The following is a 20474-nucleotide window of genomic DNA, read 5'->3' on the forward strand; positions in this document are numbered from 1 at the left end:
TTAATATATATATATATATATATATATATATAGATATATAATCACCAGTAAAACCTTCGCTCAAGCGATCAGTGGGTGTAAAAAAGTGCAAGCGAAATAAAGTAATGTTCACAAATATAGTTATTGATTTATTAAATAATTTATAAAGTCAACATCATAATACAATGTCCGCGTTATGGTCATTCGTGAATTATTCAAATACTCTTTGAGGTTAGATGCATCTTGATAGTTTCATCATGTTTCACTTGTTGTCGTAGAAAAATACGTATGATTTTACCTAACTTTACGTAATTGTAAAAATATATTTCTAAAGAAGCTTTTAAAACGGTTCGCATGATTTCTTCATGCATTTTCTACTGCTTGGTCGAAAGATAAATAGGGCAAGTTGGGGTTTTGTTCTCTTATTAAGTAAGTCCTTTCTGTTGTTGTGCTACTCGGATACAGTACTCTCGGTCGCAGACTGTAAAACGAGAACGAGGATTGAAGATGAGGGGAACGGGCATACGGTCATTATGTACAAAGTGGATGAAATATTTAAGGAACGTCTCGTTTCATCAGTTCGACTGAGATTTTCATTTCTAATATAGAAGTTTTGGATAGCATAATTTTAACTTGAGAAGAGCAACACATATATGCAGGAAAGGAGGGAAAGGAAAGAATTATTTTTTGACGGAGAAGCCGTCACCTGTTGGATCGAGTAGCCAGGGATAATTGTTGGGGCACTCCATACAAGTGAAGAGACGGAGGGTCTCGCCTGGAAGTTCTCTGGTTGTCAGTGGGCAAGCGTTTGGCAACGAGCAATAGGGTTGACCTTTTTCATCACAGGTCTCCTTCCATTCTTGAAAATCTCGAAGAGCGGAGAGTTCGGTGGGAGTCTGCATCCACTTGATCACCTGTTTCACAGAAGTACAGTAAAGCATGAAAACATTGGGTGGAGAAAGAAATTTAAATTATTCTATAGTTACACATAGAGTAGAGCTGCCAAAGTAATTGCTCTTTTGCCGCTATTTCGAATCAAAACACAGTTACACATCACATGTATATGTATGGCGGGACAGAAGATTGTTTGATTATAAAAGAACAATTTCTGGCAACTCTTAGCTATTGTAGATTGTAGCATTCACCAATTAACGTCGACCAAACCCTACCTGAACCATAGTGACAAAGTAAACATCGCTCCTAGCGAGCATTTCTTCGATGAATTTGATAAGCTCCTCCTTGTATTCTTTTTTGCTCTTGAGCCAAGAAGCGTGGAAGTGAAGACCAAGTGGTGCACGGTTGCTGTTGAAATGCCTATTGAAGTTGTGTCTAAGGAGTCGACCGAACTGTTCGCCCGTCTGGATGTTGGAACAGGAATCGACCATATGACAACCTGGGAGGGATTCGTCAAAGGTTGGGTCATCACGTCTGTCGAGCTCGTTCATGACCATCTCCCAGACCGGATGTGACCTTGAAGGGCAATTACCGGCATTTCCGTTACACTTGTGAGGCATACGGAAGTAGAGGGTGTAAGGCCAGATGGGCACGCGACCCAGGGAAGCCGTGATAGAGGCATCGTAGACGAAATACTGATCCGCCATCATTTCGAATTGCTTATTTCCACCGACGCGAAGATAGGGGGCTCTCATTCCGATGATAGAGCCATCTGTGATATTCGCGAATCTCTCGATGATCAATCTGGCGCCCGCCATCTCGGCCAACCAATCGTCGTAAGTTCCCAGGGTCCAGTATTGTGGATCGTCCTTGTGGGTCAGGGAGAAGACAGAGATCTCATGACCTCGTCTATGAAGATCTTGAACCGCTGAATAATTTGTGTATTTGTGGGATACGAAGAATGTACCACGGATCTGGCATCCGTTTGGATTTTGACGTTGTCCGTTAAAAATCTCCTCGTACAAATCGATGTTGTCTACGTTCACTGCACCGTTGAACGTTATCGTTATCATCTGTGGTACCTGTTGAGGCTCGATGTTACCGGGGATTCTCGTGCCATCCGCCGAACAGTAACAATCTGGTAATACGCATTGCGTGGGGTCGCAATCCGGTGCTCGATTGGGATCAGTCTCCACGGCTGTAGTGAAAGCAAAGATTTTTGTCTCCTCAAGAAACTAACCTATGCGATAGTGAGGCAGGTCATAAAAATTATTTTGATTGTAGAATCTTTAGAACATTTTCAATAAAAAAGTTGAGTAAATCCTCTTCTATTTTGTAGTATTTTTAATTATTTGATTTTGTATAGTTTAGCCTACATAAATATGTCAGTAATAAGAGCGAGAAAGAGAGAAAGTGTTAGCCTTTCTCATTCCTACAGTTGAAACAGTGTTACCGGTTATAAAAAAAAAGTAAATTAACTCTAAAACCGTATAAAATAGAAAAAAATATATTTGACTTTTTTTACTCAGAGTGATCTAAAGAACCTACGCTACCGTGTTAATAATAGAAGTTGTATCTGAATTTTTTTTATTTTCATTTTTTTACACCTACATCTTTATTTTATTCCAATTACGTGTACTCATGAAATACCAATATTGCGTCTGGATTTTTCACAGTAATTTATATGACCTTAAACTTTTTTTAACCATTGGTGGATATGTATTTTAATTTGTAAACGTTCAATTATTTCGAAATATCATAAATGTCACTTACAACTTTTATTCTTAACTCGGCATTACAGTTTAAATATTTTCTATGACCCGTCTTGTACCGTGTATATAAAACGGTACAACGTGCTCTTTGCTAAGACAAAAAGAACTTACTGCAGGCGTTCTCATCGGATTCGTCCTTGCAGTCTGGTTTGCCATTGCAAAAAAGCTCCTTGTCAACGCATTCGCCATTACCACAAGACAATTTGCCATCCGGACAGACTGGCTCGTCCGTTTTCAAGATTGGCAATACTTTACGCGGTTCTGAAATGAATCGCACGTTAAACACAGTGATTCTACAATTATAGAAGAATCGATAGAGATAAAAAAACAAGGGAAATAAATAAATGAACAAAAAATAGTGTAACAAGGCCCAATTCTACTCGTAGGCTCGAAAAAGATTTTTCTTCTCATCGGCACAGGCATATCTTGTTTGTGTAAATTGAGAAAGCAAATCAATGATCGTTCTAAATCACTCCTTTTCATTTTGCTCGAACGTATAATTCACGGCTGAGCATCTGTGAGAGTCGAGCCTAGAATCGGTAGACTTTCTTCGTAAACTCGCGATTTAAGCGACGATTCGACGAAATGCGCGAACGCTTGAAATATAATCTGATTATTGATGATATATTAAATGATAAATAAAGGCCTACGAAAATTATGTTAATGGATTTTTTATCTATATTCGTGTTAATATTAGACTGAGAGTAAAACGATGGAAGCATCGATACGACATAGATGCATGCAATGTATATTATTGACAGAGAGAATAAAATATCCGCAAGAATAAGAGACACGATGAAAAAAATTGTATGAAATGTTAATTAAATGAAACGATACAGAGAACGAGCGACGTTTGAATCAGTGTTGAATTAACGAGAGAACGAAAATGTCAAAAAGTAAGAAGAAGAGTGATTTATGTCTGAGAAAATGAGATATAGAAAAGCTGATTGGGTAAAAGCGAGTGTGATAAAGAAGCTGTGTGCGTTATTTATATGTATACTATATATAAGGAGGTCATTGAAACGAAATCTGTTGGAGCTCGGATGAAAAGAGAGATAGAGATAGATAGATTGAGAAAGAGTGAGAGGGAGAGGAAGAAAGAGAAATTGAGATAGAAATTATATGCGTTGGAATAAAATTATCTGGTTTTTCAATTTAAGTGTTATAATGAATAATCATGGTCTTCTCTTTCTTTCAGGCGAGCCAAAGCTGTGTGCTACTATTACACAAGAGATGCTTTTGAGATAAGCGAAGAAAGCAGAGTGCAGCTTTGAAGAAATTAGTAGCGTGACGGTGTAGCGGTGCGATTTAACAGATTCGAGAGAAAATTCACGTTGTGAGACTGGTGCGGTGCGCGCGACGAGCACCATTGCTCGATGATCCAAGACAGAAAATGTACAAATGATTGCGTGAAAATTGCAAAAATGCGTGCAATGCGTCGCGAGTCTACGAAGGAATCGGAGATGATCGCATCCTACCTATATAGTTCTTCTTTTGAGAGGAGGAGGAAAAGTAAAATTAAAACATTAAGACGGGAGTATCATAAATGGGAGGAAGAACCGAATAACGAGATTCTTCGATTCGATATAGTACAAGAAGAGGGCTGATCTTGAAGGACCAGAATAGGAGTGATAACAAAACATTGGAAGGATGATCGTGGGTAGGAGGAAGAACCAGAAGACGAGATTCTCCGATTCGGTAGTCATTCCGAGTGTCGACTTACTCTCGAGCTTATTACAGTTGCTGACTTTGCCCTTCCAGTCGCAGGTTTGTTTATCCAAGTCAAATGCCAATCCACTGGGGCACGTAATCTGTTTCAAGCCGGACCTTGTACACCTGCGTGGAATCATAAAAGGGAAAACTTTGAGTCTAAATAGGTGAAAAGGTGAGTGTTTCTCTTACTCTCGAGCTGATCGCAGTTCTTCACGTTTGTTTTCCAATCGCAAGTTTGTCGCTCGATGTCGAACGCCAGACCCGTTGGACATCTCACAGTGGCCAATCTGGTCACGCCAATCTCGCTCGCTTTGTCGCACCTAAGTTTACATTAGCAAATATCATCTGTATACATATACATATACAAACGGTACAAGTGGAGAGATAAACGGAGAAAGGGACGAAAGAGCATTTTCTTGGTACAACAACGCGCGCGCGCGCGTGCGCGCATTCGATCTATCGAATGCTCGGCAAATGATTCACGCGTTTCTCGTTTTCCTTGAAGCCATATTTGGAGGAGCGAAAAAAAAACAAGTGGTCGCTGCCGTTACAACGAGAAAGATCGGCTACCTTCCGCTTTCATACCTTTTTCCAATCTATACTCTATATATACAGGGTGTCCCACGAAAGATGGCCATGCCAATACTATCGGATAGAGGACAAAAATCTAAGTAAAAAAGATGGAAAAACTTTTTTGCTAGCACTTTTGGTTCAAAAGTTATTTGCAATTAAAGATTATCGATTACAGTAGCTCCTTTCTTAAAGAGGAAGATTGTTTTGGTCGCATTATGAGGACAACAATCAATGCTAAGATTCTGTGAACTAAAATACTAAGAAAAATACAAAACCCAAACATCCACTTGAGCCTATTGAAAAACGAGCGGCCGAGTCTCGAGTATGAGCGATATAAAAACAATCGAAACATAAACACACCACGTCAATAGACTCAAGTGGATGTTTGGCTTTGTATTTTTCTTAGTATTTTAATTCATAGAATCTTAGCATTTTCAGCCTTATATAATGCGACCAAAACAATCTTTCTCTTTAAGGAAGGAACTACTACAATCGATAATCTTTAATTGCAAATAACTTTTTAACCAAAAGTGCTAGCAAAAAAGTTTTTCCATCTTTTTTACTTAGATTTTTGTCCTCTATCCGATGGTATTGGCATGGCCATCTTTCGTGGGACACCCTGTATATATATAAGATGTTATAACAAGTTTTAACAACAATAATAATGAGTTTTTCGGTAAAGAAGACGTTAACAAATGAACGAATAATTCCGCATTGCCATTGCCCAGTGACCTGGATCAGATTTAATCTCCCATGAAAATGAAGTTTCCTCGTCCACTTTCTCCAGCTTCCCTTTCTTCTGCATTCCTTCTGCTCTGGATATTCCATAGACGAACGTCTTTCATCGTGATTTTTCCCAATCGAGTTCGATTCTCTGCTTTCCATATATTTCTCTCTCTCTCTCTCTCTCTCTCTCTTTTTTTCTCTTTATATATACAGGGTGCAGCAGATAAAACGACCAAGACCATGGACATAAAATTGTCTTCAACTTTGTAACTCTTAAAGATAACAATTTTTGCTATAGAATCTTTTCAACAACAAATTAAAATATGCTTAGAAAAGGTATAGAAAAAATTGATATCCGTTATAGTTACGAAGTTACAGAGATTTATCTGTTTATAGTCTGGATCATTTTATCTGGTACTCCCTACATATATATATATATATCTAGTATATAGAGTAATATTAAGTTTGCTATCGCGTTTACCTGACAACATCACGACAGTCCCCTTCGACGCTCAAGCGAAAGTACTCGTCCCCTGGCCTATCCTGGCAAAGCTCCTCGGCGTTTGCATCGCCACCGTCGGGGTTTTCATCATCCTGCGCCCCGACCCGCGTCACTGGAAGCAAAAAATGATGAAAAATAGTAAAATCACAAATTTCATTAAAATCTATATAATGCAAAGCTACAGGCACGCGATGAAGGGGGGAGAGGGGGGGGGGGGGAGACGCGAAGGGTCAGCGAACTCCCGTAGAAGTAGAAAGTCTTGAAAATGTCAGGGCGATACACACAGGGGGGAAAGCGACAGTGGTTCTCCAAAGTAGGTCCTCCAGCTGCCTACTGAACTCTCTGCCATTTTTCGAACTGAATAATATTCGATTACGACGATTGTTTAAAAATTTATTAGAACCCCTCGTATACAGGGGAAAATCTAAATAAAATTATACAAAGGGGGGGGGGGATTAATTATTGATGAAAAAACCGAGGGAAGGATGAGGATAAATTTAGCAAATCGTTGACACTCACCGGCTAGCAGATAGATAGCTCCTAATAGGAAAATCAACTTCGGCGACATGGTCGTCGTCGTTGTCGTCGTTGGTCTGGACAAGCCGCGCCCTCTCGCCCCTCTATATGTGCACCACCACTCCTTTCCTCTTCTACAGGAAGACTTTCACCTTCCGTATGGTGCTGCCACCTCTATGCTTATCCTTCCGCAAAAGAAAGCCAATTACTTGTGTTATTGGTACTCCCTTTTCGCAAAATCTCTCGTTTCTTCACCGTCATCATAACCATCTTCTTGCAGGACGATACAAATTTTCAACACTCTATACATAATCGTCACTTTCATCTTCGAATCGAATTTTGGAGAAAGCGTTCTTATCATTTTTCTTGTTAGTCCTCTAGAAAGGATTTTCCAAGATGTTAAAATAAAAAAGAGAGGGGGGGGGGGTGTTATTTATATACCTCCCACCATTGGTACATTATACTAACGCGAAAAATTGGAGTTTGATCGATGACTGTGATAAAGAGAAGCGAGTCGGTATTGAAAGGTGGTTTCTTTACGAGAGGCAAAGGTGGAACAATGTCGGGTTACCTGTTGCAATAACGCAGTGTGAAAAGCTATGTTGAAGAACGTAAATAGCTTGGCTGCATTCCCACTGGAAACATTGTTCTCTCTATATACATGCGACTATAATAATACCATACTCGTTTTGGAGAAGTCCTTGGGAATGGCAGTAGAGGTGGACGACGTTCACCGCAAATTCTATTGTGCGTCCTACCATATCAATGGCATATATTATATATATATATATATATATCGTAGTAAAACTGGTTTCCGTGGTTTGGAAGTCGTGAGTGCGTGCGTTTGCAGGCTTCTTGTCCAAGCTGACCTATGCTGCAAGATGCCAGACAGCGAAGACTGGCCCCTCGAAAACCACATTGCTCCTCGGGAAAGTATCGAGCAACCTTGGTCCACTGAATTTCTCTCTCTCTCTCTCTCTTCTACTCCATCCCCCCTCCCCCCTTACTGCTGGTTCCTCTCCTCTTTCACCGGCAGCATCTCACGTTGAAAATTCATTGACAGCAATTCGCTGCAATTATTATCGAAACGCCTCTACACGGAGTCAGCTGACGGAAGGAGGAAAATCAAAGAATTTCTGCTGTGTGGGTCAGTGTGCTAGATGGATTTTTTTCTTCTCCTTCGAGAGTAGAAAATTCAACGTGTTGTCAGCCCTTGTTGGAACAGTGGCCAATGACCTGGGCTTGGTCAAGGTGAAAATCACGCGGCGTTCTTGTAGGTCTTTGTCGCCCGATCGTGTACAGAAAGAAGACTCTTGGCTCGTCCTGCGTGATCGGAATTGACGAACGCGTGACAGTTATACGTGGCACGGACCTCTGCGTGCAACTGTGGAACCAACGTCCTGCAGTACAATGCGAACGTACCAGCCACGTTCCGCGAACGTTTGCAAATTTAACCCGGTTATATGCCTAGGTTATATATATACTCTATTCTCAATATACGGGAAAGTACCAAAACCGATATATATATATATATATAGTGAGAAAAAAGCCTTCGATTATAATAAATATTGAATTATAAGTTTGACGAATGACTGATTATGTTTAATATTAATTATAGAGATTAAATAAATTTTAAAATATCCAATTATATTTTATTAATATCAAATAGAATTTTATTTATTCGAGTTCATAACTATTTAAATCAAATAATTTGTTCCTCAGTGTATCTAATAAGGAGTACCAAGATTTATACTTGAAACACGACCGTGTCCATCCTTTCCAGTCCATCTTCAGAAGCTATTCTGAAATTTTCTCGCGAAGAAAGAGGGCGGATGCAGACATAATATGCACAAAGAGAGTCGAGTAGGCGAGCATTAGCGCACGCATAATTATGCGCATCTCGTATTCTATATTTCGAAATGCTTCTTCTCTCCTTTAGTGTGCCTCCAAGCAAATCGAGCTGATTTATTCCGACCTGACTTTCCTCCTGGATTGCACTTTCCGATTCTAAGCTGCAGCAGTGAAATTATTAGAGATTCGGCGAAATCGCTCATTTTTTTTTCTAAACTGATGATCGAGCAGCGGTATTATTGGCGCGTGCACAGGCATATTTGAGCGTGCGGATGAGAGTATAACGGAAGGTTGCGCTCGCAAGGTGAGCCAGCTGCTGTTCCATCGATCCACGCGTTAGTCCCGGCTTACAATACTTGCGTGTATCGATCGATGATCCATGGATCGATAGTGGAAAAGACAAAGGATTTTTAGCCACGTGACTTAGAAGGGAAAAAGGCCATTGCAAATAGTTACGTATACAGTAAGCTTATTCGAGCGTTTGGATGATATTTTGCAACGAGACAAGAATTATCCGATTTAAATAAATATAGGTGCGAATACGTGTATCGGGATATGGTTTTTTTTAATAAGTAACCTAACTGTGTCAAATGGACAATTTTTTAAGAAAAATAAAATCTAAAACATTAAATTAAATTCAGCAATATCGAATAGAAGACTATCAGGGTTAAGGAAGTATATATATTAAAATATTAATTAAATATCTCATTGCAGGTGTTCACAAAAATTATTTTTTCAGGGTAACGGAAGGTTGCGCCCGCAAGGTGAGCCAGCTACTGTTCTATCGATCCACGCGTTATAGTCCCGGGTTATAATACTCGCGTGTATCGATCGATGATCGATGGTGGAAAGGACAAAGGTTTTTTATCGATGCTTTTGAGGAGGAAAAAAAGAAGACGCCATTGAACGGAGACTCGAAGAAAGTCTTTTCGACGAGCCGAATATATTAACAGCTACCTTTCTAAATCGACCTTCTCGCCTTTCTTACGTGTCGCCGAGCCAATTTGCCATCGTTTGAAAGTCCAAATGGCTGAAATATACGTTTCTCTGTAGAAGTGAATTTTTGTCACGCGTAATTTTCCTGCAACACTTGGATTAATTTGCCATTTTCCCCAGAAGAATATAGAAATTTCGGAGATGTAATCGTTTGAATTGCGCAAATACGTTTTCACGATTGAAATATCATCTGAAATGAAGGGGCTTTCGAGGAATTCCTGATTTTGTAACGAGTCGAATCGCACCGCGACGACCTTGCGTCTTGTCACTTTCACCGACTGGTCCGCAGGGTCGAGCAAGAAAGGAAGCAGCAGCCAGCCAGCCAGCGCATCGTCCAAAAGGTTGAAAGTCTCTTTGTGTGTGTATATATATATATATATATATATATATATATATCGAAAGTGGAAAAAGAAGAGAGAAGTTTGTCCGGTTGTAGTTATATAGTTGAATATCCAATCGAGAAGGTGGCTCGAAGCTATATATCCTACTAATACACTTAGAAAAAATTTTATTCAACCAGTAAACATTTTCATTGCAATAATGAACAAAATTATTGATATATCGAATCATGAATAATTTCATTATTATAATTCATTACTTCGTACATCAATAAATTTCTTCATTATTGTAATAAAAATGTTTACTGACTAAAAAGATTTTTTTAAGTATGGAATAAATCAGAGGTCGAATAGAAGAAAACCCCATTTACACGTATCACCTCTCGATAAGGCGAATTACGATTCATTCCTTCGGAGCGAGAGAGAATCTTTCAATTTTATCCAAATTATAAAAATAGCTTTATTTCATCCTTGTATTCTCTCGAAGGACGATAATATCCGCTAGCAGGATTAACACAAGGAAGCTAAAAGATGCTAGCCTTTAAAACTGAATACGATTATCAATGAATTTTCGATCACTTGCACACGAACCTAAGGATTCTTTCTTCTTTCTACCTCTCTCTCTCTCTCTCTTTCTCTCTCTCTCTCGCTCTAGTGAAGAGAAAGGCCTTCGCGCGGTACGGTGCGCGAGTTTAGTTGAGCCTGTCACGTTTTGAAAGGAGCTGTTGATATTTAGTTAAACGAAAATAAATAATATAGGTTTATTTCGAAAAAAAAATCAACGTGAGAGAGAAATATGTTTTATAATTATTTATTATAATTTTATGCTACGATTACGATTTTTTCTCTCTTCATTTTTTCATAGAATTTCTTTATTGTTGACTATTATCAGGATGTAGCCTGGTCACGTAGCAAGCGATAATGTTTTGCGAAATATATTAGCGTGGACAATCATTAGCTCAAGTTGCGGAGAAAAGAAAATGTAACTCAGTCGAGTGAAACGATCGTGTAATACCGGTAGTGGACTAACAATTATCGCTGTGCCCCGCGTCTCACTTGCAAACTGACCAACTGACTTGCTTGACTCTCGACTGCTATTGCTGCAGTTCTGTCCGTTCTCTCCTGCACTCTTTTATTAAAATTTCATTCATTCGGTGGTATATCGGTTAGGTAAAAAATCGATATTATGTAGTTTCTTTATTACAGTGATTATTTGTTATATTATAATACTATATGTTACGGTATCTGTGCGAGAGAGAGAACGGAAAAGATTACTGCATCGACTTTCGATAGCTTCGGCTGATACGTGGCTCAACGATATAGCCGAATATCATTATCAATGAATAAAGCAATCCATAGGTCGATGGTTCAAAAACTGCTAAAAAGCAAGGTTTTATCTCTTACTCTTTCGCCCTCCTCTCTCTTTCTCTCGTTGGTGCATCGTTTCATGAATTTAATGATACAACCGTGTATCTGCAAGACCTTCGATAGCTCAGTTGGTAGAGCGGTGGACTGTAGTTGTTGAAGACGGGTTAAAGACATCCATAGGTCGCTGGTTCAAATCCGGCTCGAAGGAATTATTTTATGATTTTTCATATTATATTATTTAATAAATACACCAAATATTTAGCCATTCTTCAAGACCTTCGATAGCTCAGTTGGTAGAGCGGTGGACTGTAGTTGTTGAAGACGAGTTAAAGACATCCATAGGTCGCTGGTTCAAATCCGGCTCGAAGGAATTATTTTATGATTTTATTCTTTATATTGTTTAATAAATGCTCCAACTTTATAGTCGTTCTTCAAGTCCTTCGATAGCTCAGTTGGTAGAGCGGTGGACTGTAGTTGCTGAAGACGAGTTGAAAAGAAATCCATAGGTCGCTGGTTCAAATCCGGCTCGAAGGAATTATTTTATGATTTTTCATATTATATTATTTAATAAATACACAAAATATTTAGCCATTCTTCAAGACCTTCGATAGCTCAGTTGGTAGAGCGGTGGACTGTAGTTGCTGAAGACGAGTTGAAAAGAAATCCATAGGTCGCTGGTTCAAATCCGGCTCGAAGGAATTATTTTATGATTTTTCATATTATATTATTTAATAAATACACAAAATATTTAGCCATTCTTCAAGACCTTCGATAGCTCAGTTGGTAGAGCGGTGGACTGTAGTTGCTGAAGACGAGTTAAAAAGAAATCCATAGGTCGCTGGTTCAAATCCGGCTCGAAGGAATTATTTTATGATTTTTCATATTATATTATTTAATAAATACACAAAATATTTAGCCATTCTTCAAGACCTTCGATAGGTCAGTTGGTAGAGCGGTGGACTGTAGTTGTTGAAGACGAGTTAGAGACATCCATAGGTCGCTGGTTCAAATCCGGCTCAAAGGAATTATTTTATGCCTTTATTCTTTATATTATTTAATAAATTTGTCAATTATTTAACGATTCTTCAAGACCTTCGATAGCTCAGTTGGTAGAGCGGTGGACTGTAGTTGCTGAAGACGAGTTGAAAAGAAATCCATAGGTCGCTGGTTCAAATCCGGCTCGAAGGAATTATTTTTGCAATCCTTAATACACTGACTTTTCTCATTTTCCTTTCTGTAATAAACAAATGACTCGAGAGGAATATAAATATGACTGCCATAACGCGAACCGGCCGTGTTCCGACACCTACTGACCTACTAGGACTTAATTTCACTTACTCCTACTAGTAAATATCTATTTATATATATATATAACACATCTATTAGCTCTCGACGAACGAAAACTAATTTTTCCTTACTCCCTGAAAATGACGCTGTTCCAGTTTCTTCGAGTTTTATTCTCGCCTCTTTCACTACTACATTTCTTCCTGTAAACATATAAATTAAATTGAATATCTCACGAACCAATCAGCACATACATATATAAATATATATAATTTAACATGTTATCAATGTTAGAAAAGTGTGAGTGTGTAAAGCCTCGAAGGATGACGACGACGATGATGATGATGCAGGCTTGCACGGGTGTTACGAAGGGGATAAATGTATCGTAGATTTAGCAAAGGCCGGCTTGCCGAGATACGCAGCTTTCTCTACTTTCGCTTATACGAGATTATCAGGTTAGCATGGTTAAACATCGAATGTGTTATTCTTCTGTTGTTATTGCACTGTCAGCACTATGTCTTCTTATTCCTTATTGTTACATGCGATAATATTTACCCTCCTCTTGTTTTTACAAGTATAGAGGCTTCGGTGATTATCGGTTGCAAGGTGGGGAAAGAGAAATTAATACTTTGCAGGAGAAGAAAGAGGACAATGAGGAGGAATACCAATCGTACTCGACCGAGATACCAGCTTGCCGTTACGAAATCCTCTCATTGTTCCGACAGATGGGCGGTTTTCAATCGTGGGTGTACCATTCGCAACCCACCGCAACGCGAGATTTTAATGAAAATCTCAAAATAATTCTCCATCGTCACTTTCTAACGCTCATGGATAGCATAATTAGTGATTCTAATTCTTTCACATACCATCCTACCCAGTACCCCTTCCTACGCAGCACCCCTTCCTACGCAGCTCCTCCCTCCCTCTCACCTATCCAAGATTTATGTTTCACTTTATTTTCATAAAAGAAAGTCTCCAACGATTTCAATAATATCCTTATTATTATAATCATTTACCTTTCGTAAAACTTTGGGCACCCGACATTTCTTTACTAATTCAGTTTTTTTTCCTTTTTTATTAAACTGCAAGAAGAAGTGCCATCCAGGTGATAAAAGATACGATGAAAGTGGAAATAAAAGAGAAAAGGCTTTGGTAAGGTTTAAAAATTTTTCAAGTCTTTTATTAAGGGTTCATCGACGAACATTATAGTAGTATCACTTATTATAAAAAATATACATACATAATAATTATATTTAACATATATATTTATATATTTAGTTTGGTCGTCTACCCTTAGAAAAGTAAGGGTGTCGCCGAGAAGGTTTTTGGCGATCGTTGATAAAAATGGGGAAGGGGGGTAGGAGAAAATGCAAAAGTAATTTTACATACAAACGCAGCTTTGACACACATTGGCGAAGGATTGGACGGTATTTTTTCTTGCTCTTTACGCCAAATCGTGAGTCGTGCTGTTCCACGGAGAGAGAAAGAGAGAGAGAGAGAGAGAGAGAGAGAGAGAGAGAGAGAGAGAGAGAGAGAGAGAGTAGAGGGGGGGGATAGAAGGAAAGGACAAACGAGCTTATATATTACAAATCGAGTCTCACTCGCGAACTTACTCGTCCGTCCAAAGATTCGTAGTTTCTCTCCGTGGAAAGGGGAAAAATGATGTCTTTTTCAATGCCTCCATGCCTTCTCTCCTTCTTTATTCTTTTCTTTGCGTCAACCTAAGTCCAATATTGATAGGAAAGAAGAATGTGCTTGTGTGTGCGAGTGTACGTGTTCGAAAGAGAGAATGATACGAGGGCAAAAGTCATGGAGCTTCCTAGAAGAAACCATCGCCGGTAGGATCGTTCACCCAAGGATAATTGTTGGGACAGCGTACGCAAGTCTGCAGATTTATGGTCTCCCCTGGAACCTCTTTGGACGTCAACTTGCAAGTGTGGGGTACCCAGCAGGCTGGTGGTCCGTCGACGACGCACTTCTCCCTCCATGGCTCAAAGTTCTTCGATTCCGTAACAGTGCGAGGATTCTGGATCCACTGTATGACCTGGGTCATCGTGACGAAATAAACGTCATTGTGCTCCTTGAGGACCTCGTCGATCCAGTAGAGGAAGGCGTCCAGGAATTCGGGATTATTCTTGAGCCAGGCAGCGTGGAAGTAGAGACCGAGGGGAGCACGATTTTGCTCGTAGTGTCTCTCGAAATTGTGGTTCAGGAAGTTGTAGAATTGGTCTCCGCTCAGTATGTTGCTGCAGGAGTCCACCATGGCGCATCCTGGTAGATACTCGTCGTTCTGAGGATCCTCGCGACGGTCCAGCTCGTTCATGACCATTTCCCATACAGCGTGGGACCTTTAACGAAGATTTGGATAGAAATACAGTTCTCCAGTTCTTAACAGTATAACGATCATCGGGAAGATTTAATTTATTTATGAAAAGCAAAAAAGAATCCAGCGATTACCTCGTTGGACAATGCTGAAGATTGCCGTGACAACGGTGTGGCATCCTGAAGTACATCGTGTATGGCCAGAGTGGTGGATTGTTCAAGGCCGCAGTGATGGTCGAGTCGTAGAGGAAGGCCTGTTCCTCCATCATGGTGAACTGGTTGTTTCCACCGACGCGAAGGTACGGTGCTCTGACTCCTACTACGCTGTTATCAGTGAGATTGGCGTATTTCTCAGCGATGATCCTCATGCCAGCCATCTCCTTCGCCCAATCGTCCACTGTGGCATCCGACCAGAATCTCTCATCGTCGTTGTGTCTGTAGAAGGTACGAGAGAGAAATAGGATAATCGATCGAACCAACTGTTTCAAGAATAATATATATGTATGTACTTACGAAATGGAGTGAACAGCAATCTCGTGACCTTTCCTGTGCATCTCTTGGACGGCCGAATAATTGGTGTACTTGTGGGAGACGAAGAAAGTGGCCTTCATGTCGCAACCATTAGGATTTTTACGATTTCCATTGAAGATCTCTTTGTACAGTCCAATGTTATTGTTGTTGATAGCATCGTCGAAGGTTATCGTGATCATTTGAGGGACGTCCTTGGGTGGGAGGTCACCAGGGATCAGGGTACCGTCCTCCGAGCAGAAGCAATCCGGAAGAACACAGACTACGGGGTCGCAGGGTGGTGCTCGGTTCGGGTCATTGTCCATATCTATTTGGAGAGTTTGATTAATAATGGATAACGAAGTAAGGATATAAAAAGACTGTTTTGTTTGCTCAAATACCGCAAATGTTCTCATCAGAGCCATCTGGACAATCCTTCTCGCCGTTACAGAAGAGTCCTCTCTCGATACAGGAGCCATCACCACAGGCAAGGAAACTGTCCTGACAGAGTGGTTCCTCGGTGTAAAGCAGTGGTTTGGCTTTCCTCTCCTTGTTCTTTAGCTTGCAATTGTTCACGGAATCCTTCCAGTCGCAGGTTTGCTTGTCTATGTCGAAGTAGAGACCAGCTGGACACCTGATAGCTTGCAATCCCGAACTCGTGCATTGGATCACGTCTCGGCAATTGTCCCCCTCACCGGCTACTAATCTGAACCATTCACCAGCATCCTTGTCCTTACAAATCTCATTCTCGAAACTCTCCTCTTTTTTCGTTTCCTCGCTTTGCCTCTTCGAGCGGACAGAGCCCTCTACAATGAATCGAATTTTCATATTAATTCTCGATTCTTTATGGTATAGTGTAGATATTGGTACCAGACACAAATTATTAGAAACTTTGATACCCTTGGAGGGTTCATCGAGGACGAGGCGATAAAGTTGCTGTAGAAATTGATATTTTGTAGCGAAAATAACGTACCCCATGCATATATATATACACGAACACTGTAGGAAGTTGAATCACCGACCTTTCAGTTATATAGCGTTGTATAAGAATTTAGCAGAGAAAGTACGGAGTGAAGTTAGCTGAAAGGTCCACGAATCAATTTTCTATAATGTACGTGTGATACGTGATTGTGTTTTCGTTGAAATTGGCTGTAAAATAGCAGTTATTGGCATCTCTAGGGTAGCTTTGCTCGAAAAGTAGTAATAGAGAAGAAGGTAGATACTAGGATCGAAGGGGAGTTGATCGTTATTTGTAACTGCTCGAATGTTCGATTAAGGAAGCAATGGAAAAAGCTGGTGCGAAGCCTTAAATACCACAAATTTTCTTCTCATCGAATCGCTAATGTCGCGTTTATTCCCATTCCAAGTATTTATCGCACAGGGAAAGCTATGTACACTGAGGGAAAGAATTAATTTTGTTAAAGAAAAACTGTAGGCTCTGGTTATTTTTATGGGTGCACCAAACTAATTACAATTACAATAATAATATAAAGTTTTCTCAACTAGCATATTTTTTTAGCTAAACACGTGATATAGTTGTATGAAGTAAATATTTAATAGCGTGAGAGAAAATATATTGGGTATCAAATACAAACATATCTGATGAAAATTCAGTGTACAATGCAATTAATCTTGCAGGAAGATAGAAAATACACAAAGGAAGTCTTTACAATAATTTGTACACTAAAAACAATATTATTCCTATTAGAATATCATAAACATCTCGTGTATTTTTAAATTGATAATTTTAGTATTTAAATTAACCGTTTATAATGTAATACGAAATATTTTAAAACTCCTAATACTATTGGTTAATTTATTCGCGTAGTTGATTTGCTGATGAACTAAACCACACATTTATTTCGTAGAATTTAGTCTATAGGGTTGTTTAGATAAAACGAATCAGACCATGGACATAAATTGCTATCTCTTCTAGTTACGAAGTTAAACAGCATTCATGTCCATGGTATGATTCGTTTTACCTGAAAACCCCTATATATACGTTTAATTCGGTAATTATACAACAACGTTTTCCCAGTGTACCCTGTCTGGATCGCATCGTGAATTTCCGGTTGGTCGGGCCGATACATATCAAAAACAGAAGTATCGATACGTGTGAAATATCGAAATCAATGTATCGATATCCGATATATCGATGCGTATCGATTAAGTAGAATATTGAATTATATTATATTCAATATATATATTTCTACTAGCAACTAAAGTCCGTATTCCCATATTTCTAGACGAACTACGCATACAGGATTTTCTCTAACGGCGCAATATAAAAATTTTCATGTTATTGGACTATGACAATTTTAAGTTTTAACTGCCGCAAATTTATCATATTACATTTAAGTTAAAAATTAAATATAACTAAAGAAGATCAGATGAAACAAAATAATATTTGTAAGGAGCCATGGAAGAAAATTAATGTCTATGACTTTTTCAGACGGATAATGTATAGTAAGTGTCTGTATGTCAAATAACATAATTCTGAGAGTTTCCGATTTGTAATTGGAATATTCGGATTAATCTAGCCGCAGTGATGCAACCAAAACCGAAGGCCTAGCGAAAAAATCACTAGATTCTCATCATAAACATGCCGCGATTATCACATAAGGATCTTGGATTGAGATTGAAAAGTTGATGGAGGCTTAGGCTTATACGTGGCTCTATAAAATAGCTAAAATGGTTTATTGTGTTTTTAAATTCGAACCAAAGAGAGAAATAGTAGAAATTTCCTGAAAGTAAAATGATAAACAATTTTTAAAAAAGTAAGAAATATGTAAAATAATATAATTAACTAAGTATAATTATAACTAAATGAAATTAATAAAAATATAATTTATTTCTCATGGTTAAATATTATAGCAATAACATTTTAATTTATCAACTAATTTGAACTTATATTTTACTTCCCTTGTTTAAATCTTCTCATTTTTATGATTATTAATTTTATTATACTTATTTAATTATATTGCAGCGCATATTTCTATTAAAAATATATAATCATATTATCTTGAATGAATTTCCATTATTTTTCATCATCCATTAAATTAATTTAAAAGCATGATAAACCAATCTAGTTAGTCTTTAGCTACGAGCAAGCCTAAACCTTCCATCAACTTCTCAATCTCCATTCGAAATCGAATTGTAGTTAACGAGAAAAGTTTAGGATAAGAATATAGGGATTTTTTGTTAGACGTTTCATGTCAGTTGCATCACTGCAGCTACAACAATTCGAATCCAAAATCCGATTATTTCAAAAACGCTCTGATGTACATATGTACCGATTGGTTTGATATTGGAGCATTTGTATCGATACCGACAAATATCGATACAATATCGCCATCACTAGACTCGGGACATGGTCTAACTCAACATCCTAGGCTCGCCAGTGACGTCACTAGTATACATGATTACAAGTAGATAGCACAAGCACATATATGTTACAGCAGGGTTTCACGTTCTAATCTCTCTTAGATTTATGTATTTCTGTGGTAACCCACGCGTCTGTGTGTCTCTTCTTAAGCTGGATTAATACTATGCATTGCAGAACCAGCACACACCTTCAATCAACTTATTGGTCTGTATTGTGCCGGTCTGGTACTTTATAGTATAAATTCAGCTTTATTCGTAACACTCACCAGCAAATACAAACACCGCTCCTAAGAGCAGTACCAGGGATGTCTTCATCCTCTCCGTTCGTTAGTGATCCAATTTATACGAATAGCCAAGTAGAAAGTGGTTTCCTGCTGGTGTTTCACTATCGTTTGTCTTGGCTAAGGGGCTACAGGGTTGTGGTAAACACTCTTGGTCACGCTGGTCAGGGGGAAAGGGGAGGGATTTTGCACGCGCAACTGCAATTCTTGAAGGACGCGGACCCCGTGAAGGTGTAGGTACCGCTCACAAACTGGCTATGGCCGGCCACCCGCCGGCTCTTATATTGCCACCACCATGGCTGCATCCCCCACCTATATCATCGGCTCCTTACAACGGCACTCGTGCTGTGCTTCTCCAAGCACTTTTGCTTCTTATTTTACACATCTTATTCTACATTTCTTTTTCCCTCTCATATTCCAGAAAAATATCGATGCATCGAGCATAGCCTCTTCCTCCTGCAATCAAAAAATTGACTTACACTCTAGTCCAACGTCGTTCTCTGTTATAAGAAAGTCAATACAAATCCTTCGAACTGTTTTTTTTGTCTTAAATGTCATATGTGTCGAAAAAAACAGATAAAACACACAGCACAGGAGGGTCACGTGGCATTTTGGTCCAAGTGACGACCGACTGACGAACAGATATGGCATTGCATCATAGCGAAGTGGAATTTGCCTGTCTCTTAACCTCCTTGCCTCCATGATTGCAATTAAATGCCAAAAGTATAGTTTGTTCCGTGGCTATTCTCTGTCGAGCTGTTACCATTTAACGTTAGCAATGCAAAGAATTGTTTGCGTGATCGAACGGAGATTGGAAGAGAAAGATTAACAGAAAGGATGTTAGTGCGGTAGGGAAATGTTTCAGGTAGAGTGGACAGTGGAGCGTTGGGTCCTCGTGTGACGTAGTATGACGTGACAGTGAAAGGCGATACATTCTGCGTAGAGTATTATCTTCTCTCCTTTGCTTTTTTCTCGTCATTCTTCGTATATTTACGTTATTTTTTACTTCTCTTCCTCTATTCTTTGCTACGACAACTTCTGCAGCTGATGTGTGGCTGGCTGCTTTCCCTGCCCGCGGCCACGGGTACCGGTGGCGCCAGGAAGCCAGCGGCTGGAATAAGCACACTCCTATAATAGTTTTCCTACCAACACTCTTACCTTCTTACCTCTCGTAATCCATCTTATCTCGCCCTACCTTAACAACCTGATACTTATTTATTAATTGGATATACTCTTTACTCCCCCTCCTCCTTCCCCCTCTTTAAGATTCCATATGCTTGATCTACCGTTGATCACGTAGGCTTCACTGTTTACGGCCAATCTTACCAGTGGCGTCATCTTCTTTCCGAGCAACTACACAAAATCTCGATAACTATCAGTTGGTAATGTCGATTCTCAGATGCGATATTTGAAAATCTCTCTTGCTGGAAAAGTAAAATTATTCTAGACGCTGTATTTATAAACCGAA

General features: G+C 39.2%; 2 protein-coding genes and 7 non-coding genes across 11 annotated transcripts; 7 read left to right on the forward strand and 2 right to left on the reverse strand.

The window, feature by feature from the left end:
* Positions 1–118: 118 nt before the first annotated feature.
* Positions 119–6919, reverse strand: verm (LDLa and CE4_CDA_like_1 domain-containing protein vermiform). 3 transcript variants are annotated; one of them, XM_066733058.1, is made up of 6 exons: positions 6679–6919; positions 6139–6271; positions 4548–4678; positions 2757–2906; positions 1149–2071; positions 120–893 (listed from the first exon to the last, which is right to left on the reverse strand). In XM_066733058.1, exons 1-6 carry the CDS (start codon positions 6725–6727, stop codon positions 660–662), a joined length of 1620 nt encoding a protein of 539 aa, XP_066589155.1. In that variant the 5' UTR covers positions 6728–6919; the 3' UTR covers positions 120–659. The 3 variants fall into 3 exon arrangements, with proteins under 3 accessions (XP_066589156.1, XP_066589155.1, XP_066589157.1); XM_066733059.1 differs by lacking the exons at positions 4548–4678; positions 6139–6271; positions 6679–6919 and adding an exon at positions 4369–4501 and having other exon boundaries at positions 119–893; XM_066733060.1 differs by lacking the exons at positions 4548–4678; positions 6139–6271; positions 6679–6919 and adding an exon at positions 3026–3154.
* Positions 6920–11341: 4422 nt separating this feature from the next.
* Positions 11342–11436, forward strand: TRNAY-GUA (transfer RNA tyrosine (anticodon GUA)). The gene is made up of 2 exons: positions 11342–11378; positions 11401–11436. It is a non-coding gene; the product is annotated as a tRNA-Tyr (tRNA).
* Positions 11437–11503: 67 nt separating this feature from the next.
* TRNAY-GUA (transfer RNA tyrosine (anticodon GUA)) lies at positions 11504–11598 on the forward strand. Its single transcript has 2 exons — positions 11504–11540; positions 11563–11598. It is a non-coding gene; the product is annotated as a tRNA-Tyr (tRNA).
* Positions 11599–11665: 67 nt separating this feature from the next.
* On the forward strand, positions 11666–11762 carry TRNAY-GUA (transfer RNA tyrosine (anticodon GUA)). Its single transcript has 2 exons — positions 11666–11702; positions 11727–11762. It is a non-coding gene; the product is annotated as a tRNA-Tyr (tRNA).
* Positions 11763–11829: 67 nt separating this feature from the next.
* Positions 11830–11926, forward strand: TRNAY-GUA (transfer RNA tyrosine (anticodon GUA)). Its single transcript has 2 exons — positions 11830–11866; positions 11891–11926. It is a non-coding gene; the product is annotated as a tRNA-Tyr (tRNA).
* Positions 11927–11993: 67 nt separating this feature from the next.
* TRNAY-GUA (transfer RNA tyrosine (anticodon GUA)) lies at positions 11994–12090 on the forward strand. The gene is made up of 2 exons: positions 11994–12030; positions 12055–12090. It is a non-coding gene; the product is annotated as a tRNA-Tyr (tRNA).
* A 67-nt stretch (positions 12091–12157) lies between these two features.
* On the forward strand, positions 12158–12252 carry TRNAY-GUA (transfer RNA tyrosine (anticodon GUA)). Its single transcript has 2 exons — positions 12158–12194; positions 12217–12252. It is a non-coding gene; the product is annotated as a tRNA-Tyr (tRNA).
* Positions 12253–12319: 67 nt separating this feature from the next.
* TRNAY-GUA (transfer RNA tyrosine (anticodon GUA)) lies at positions 12320–12416 on the forward strand. The gene is made up of 2 exons: positions 12320–12356; positions 12381–12416. It is a non-coding gene; the product is annotated as a tRNA-Tyr (tRNA).
* A 1250-nt stretch (positions 12417–13666) lies between these two features.
* serp (chitin deacetylase-like protein serp) lies at positions 13667–20339 on the reverse strand. The gene is made up of 5 exons (XM_066733061.1): positions 18992–20339; positions 15743–16147; positions 15348–15669; positions 14970–15269; positions 13667–14860 (listed from the first exon to the last, which is right to left on the reverse strand). Exons 1-5 carry the CDS (start codon positions 19038–19040, stop codon positions 14332–14334), a joined length of 1605 nt encoding a protein of 534 aa, XP_066589158.1. The 5' UTR covers positions 19041–20339; the 3' UTR covers positions 13667–14331.
* Between the last annotated feature and the right edge of the window lie 135 nt (positions 20340–20474).

The sequence above is a fragment of the Prorops nasuta genome, unplaced genomic scaffold (assembly GCF_024137725.1).
Source record: "Prorops nasuta isolate Cenicafe-Biocafe unplaced genomic scaffold, Cenicafe_Pnas_1.2 PNAS00010, whole genome shotgun sequence".
In the NCBI taxonomy this organism is placed as follows: domain Eukaryota; kingdom Metazoa; phylum Arthropoda; class Insecta; order Hymenoptera; family Bethylidae; genus Prorops; species Prorops nasuta.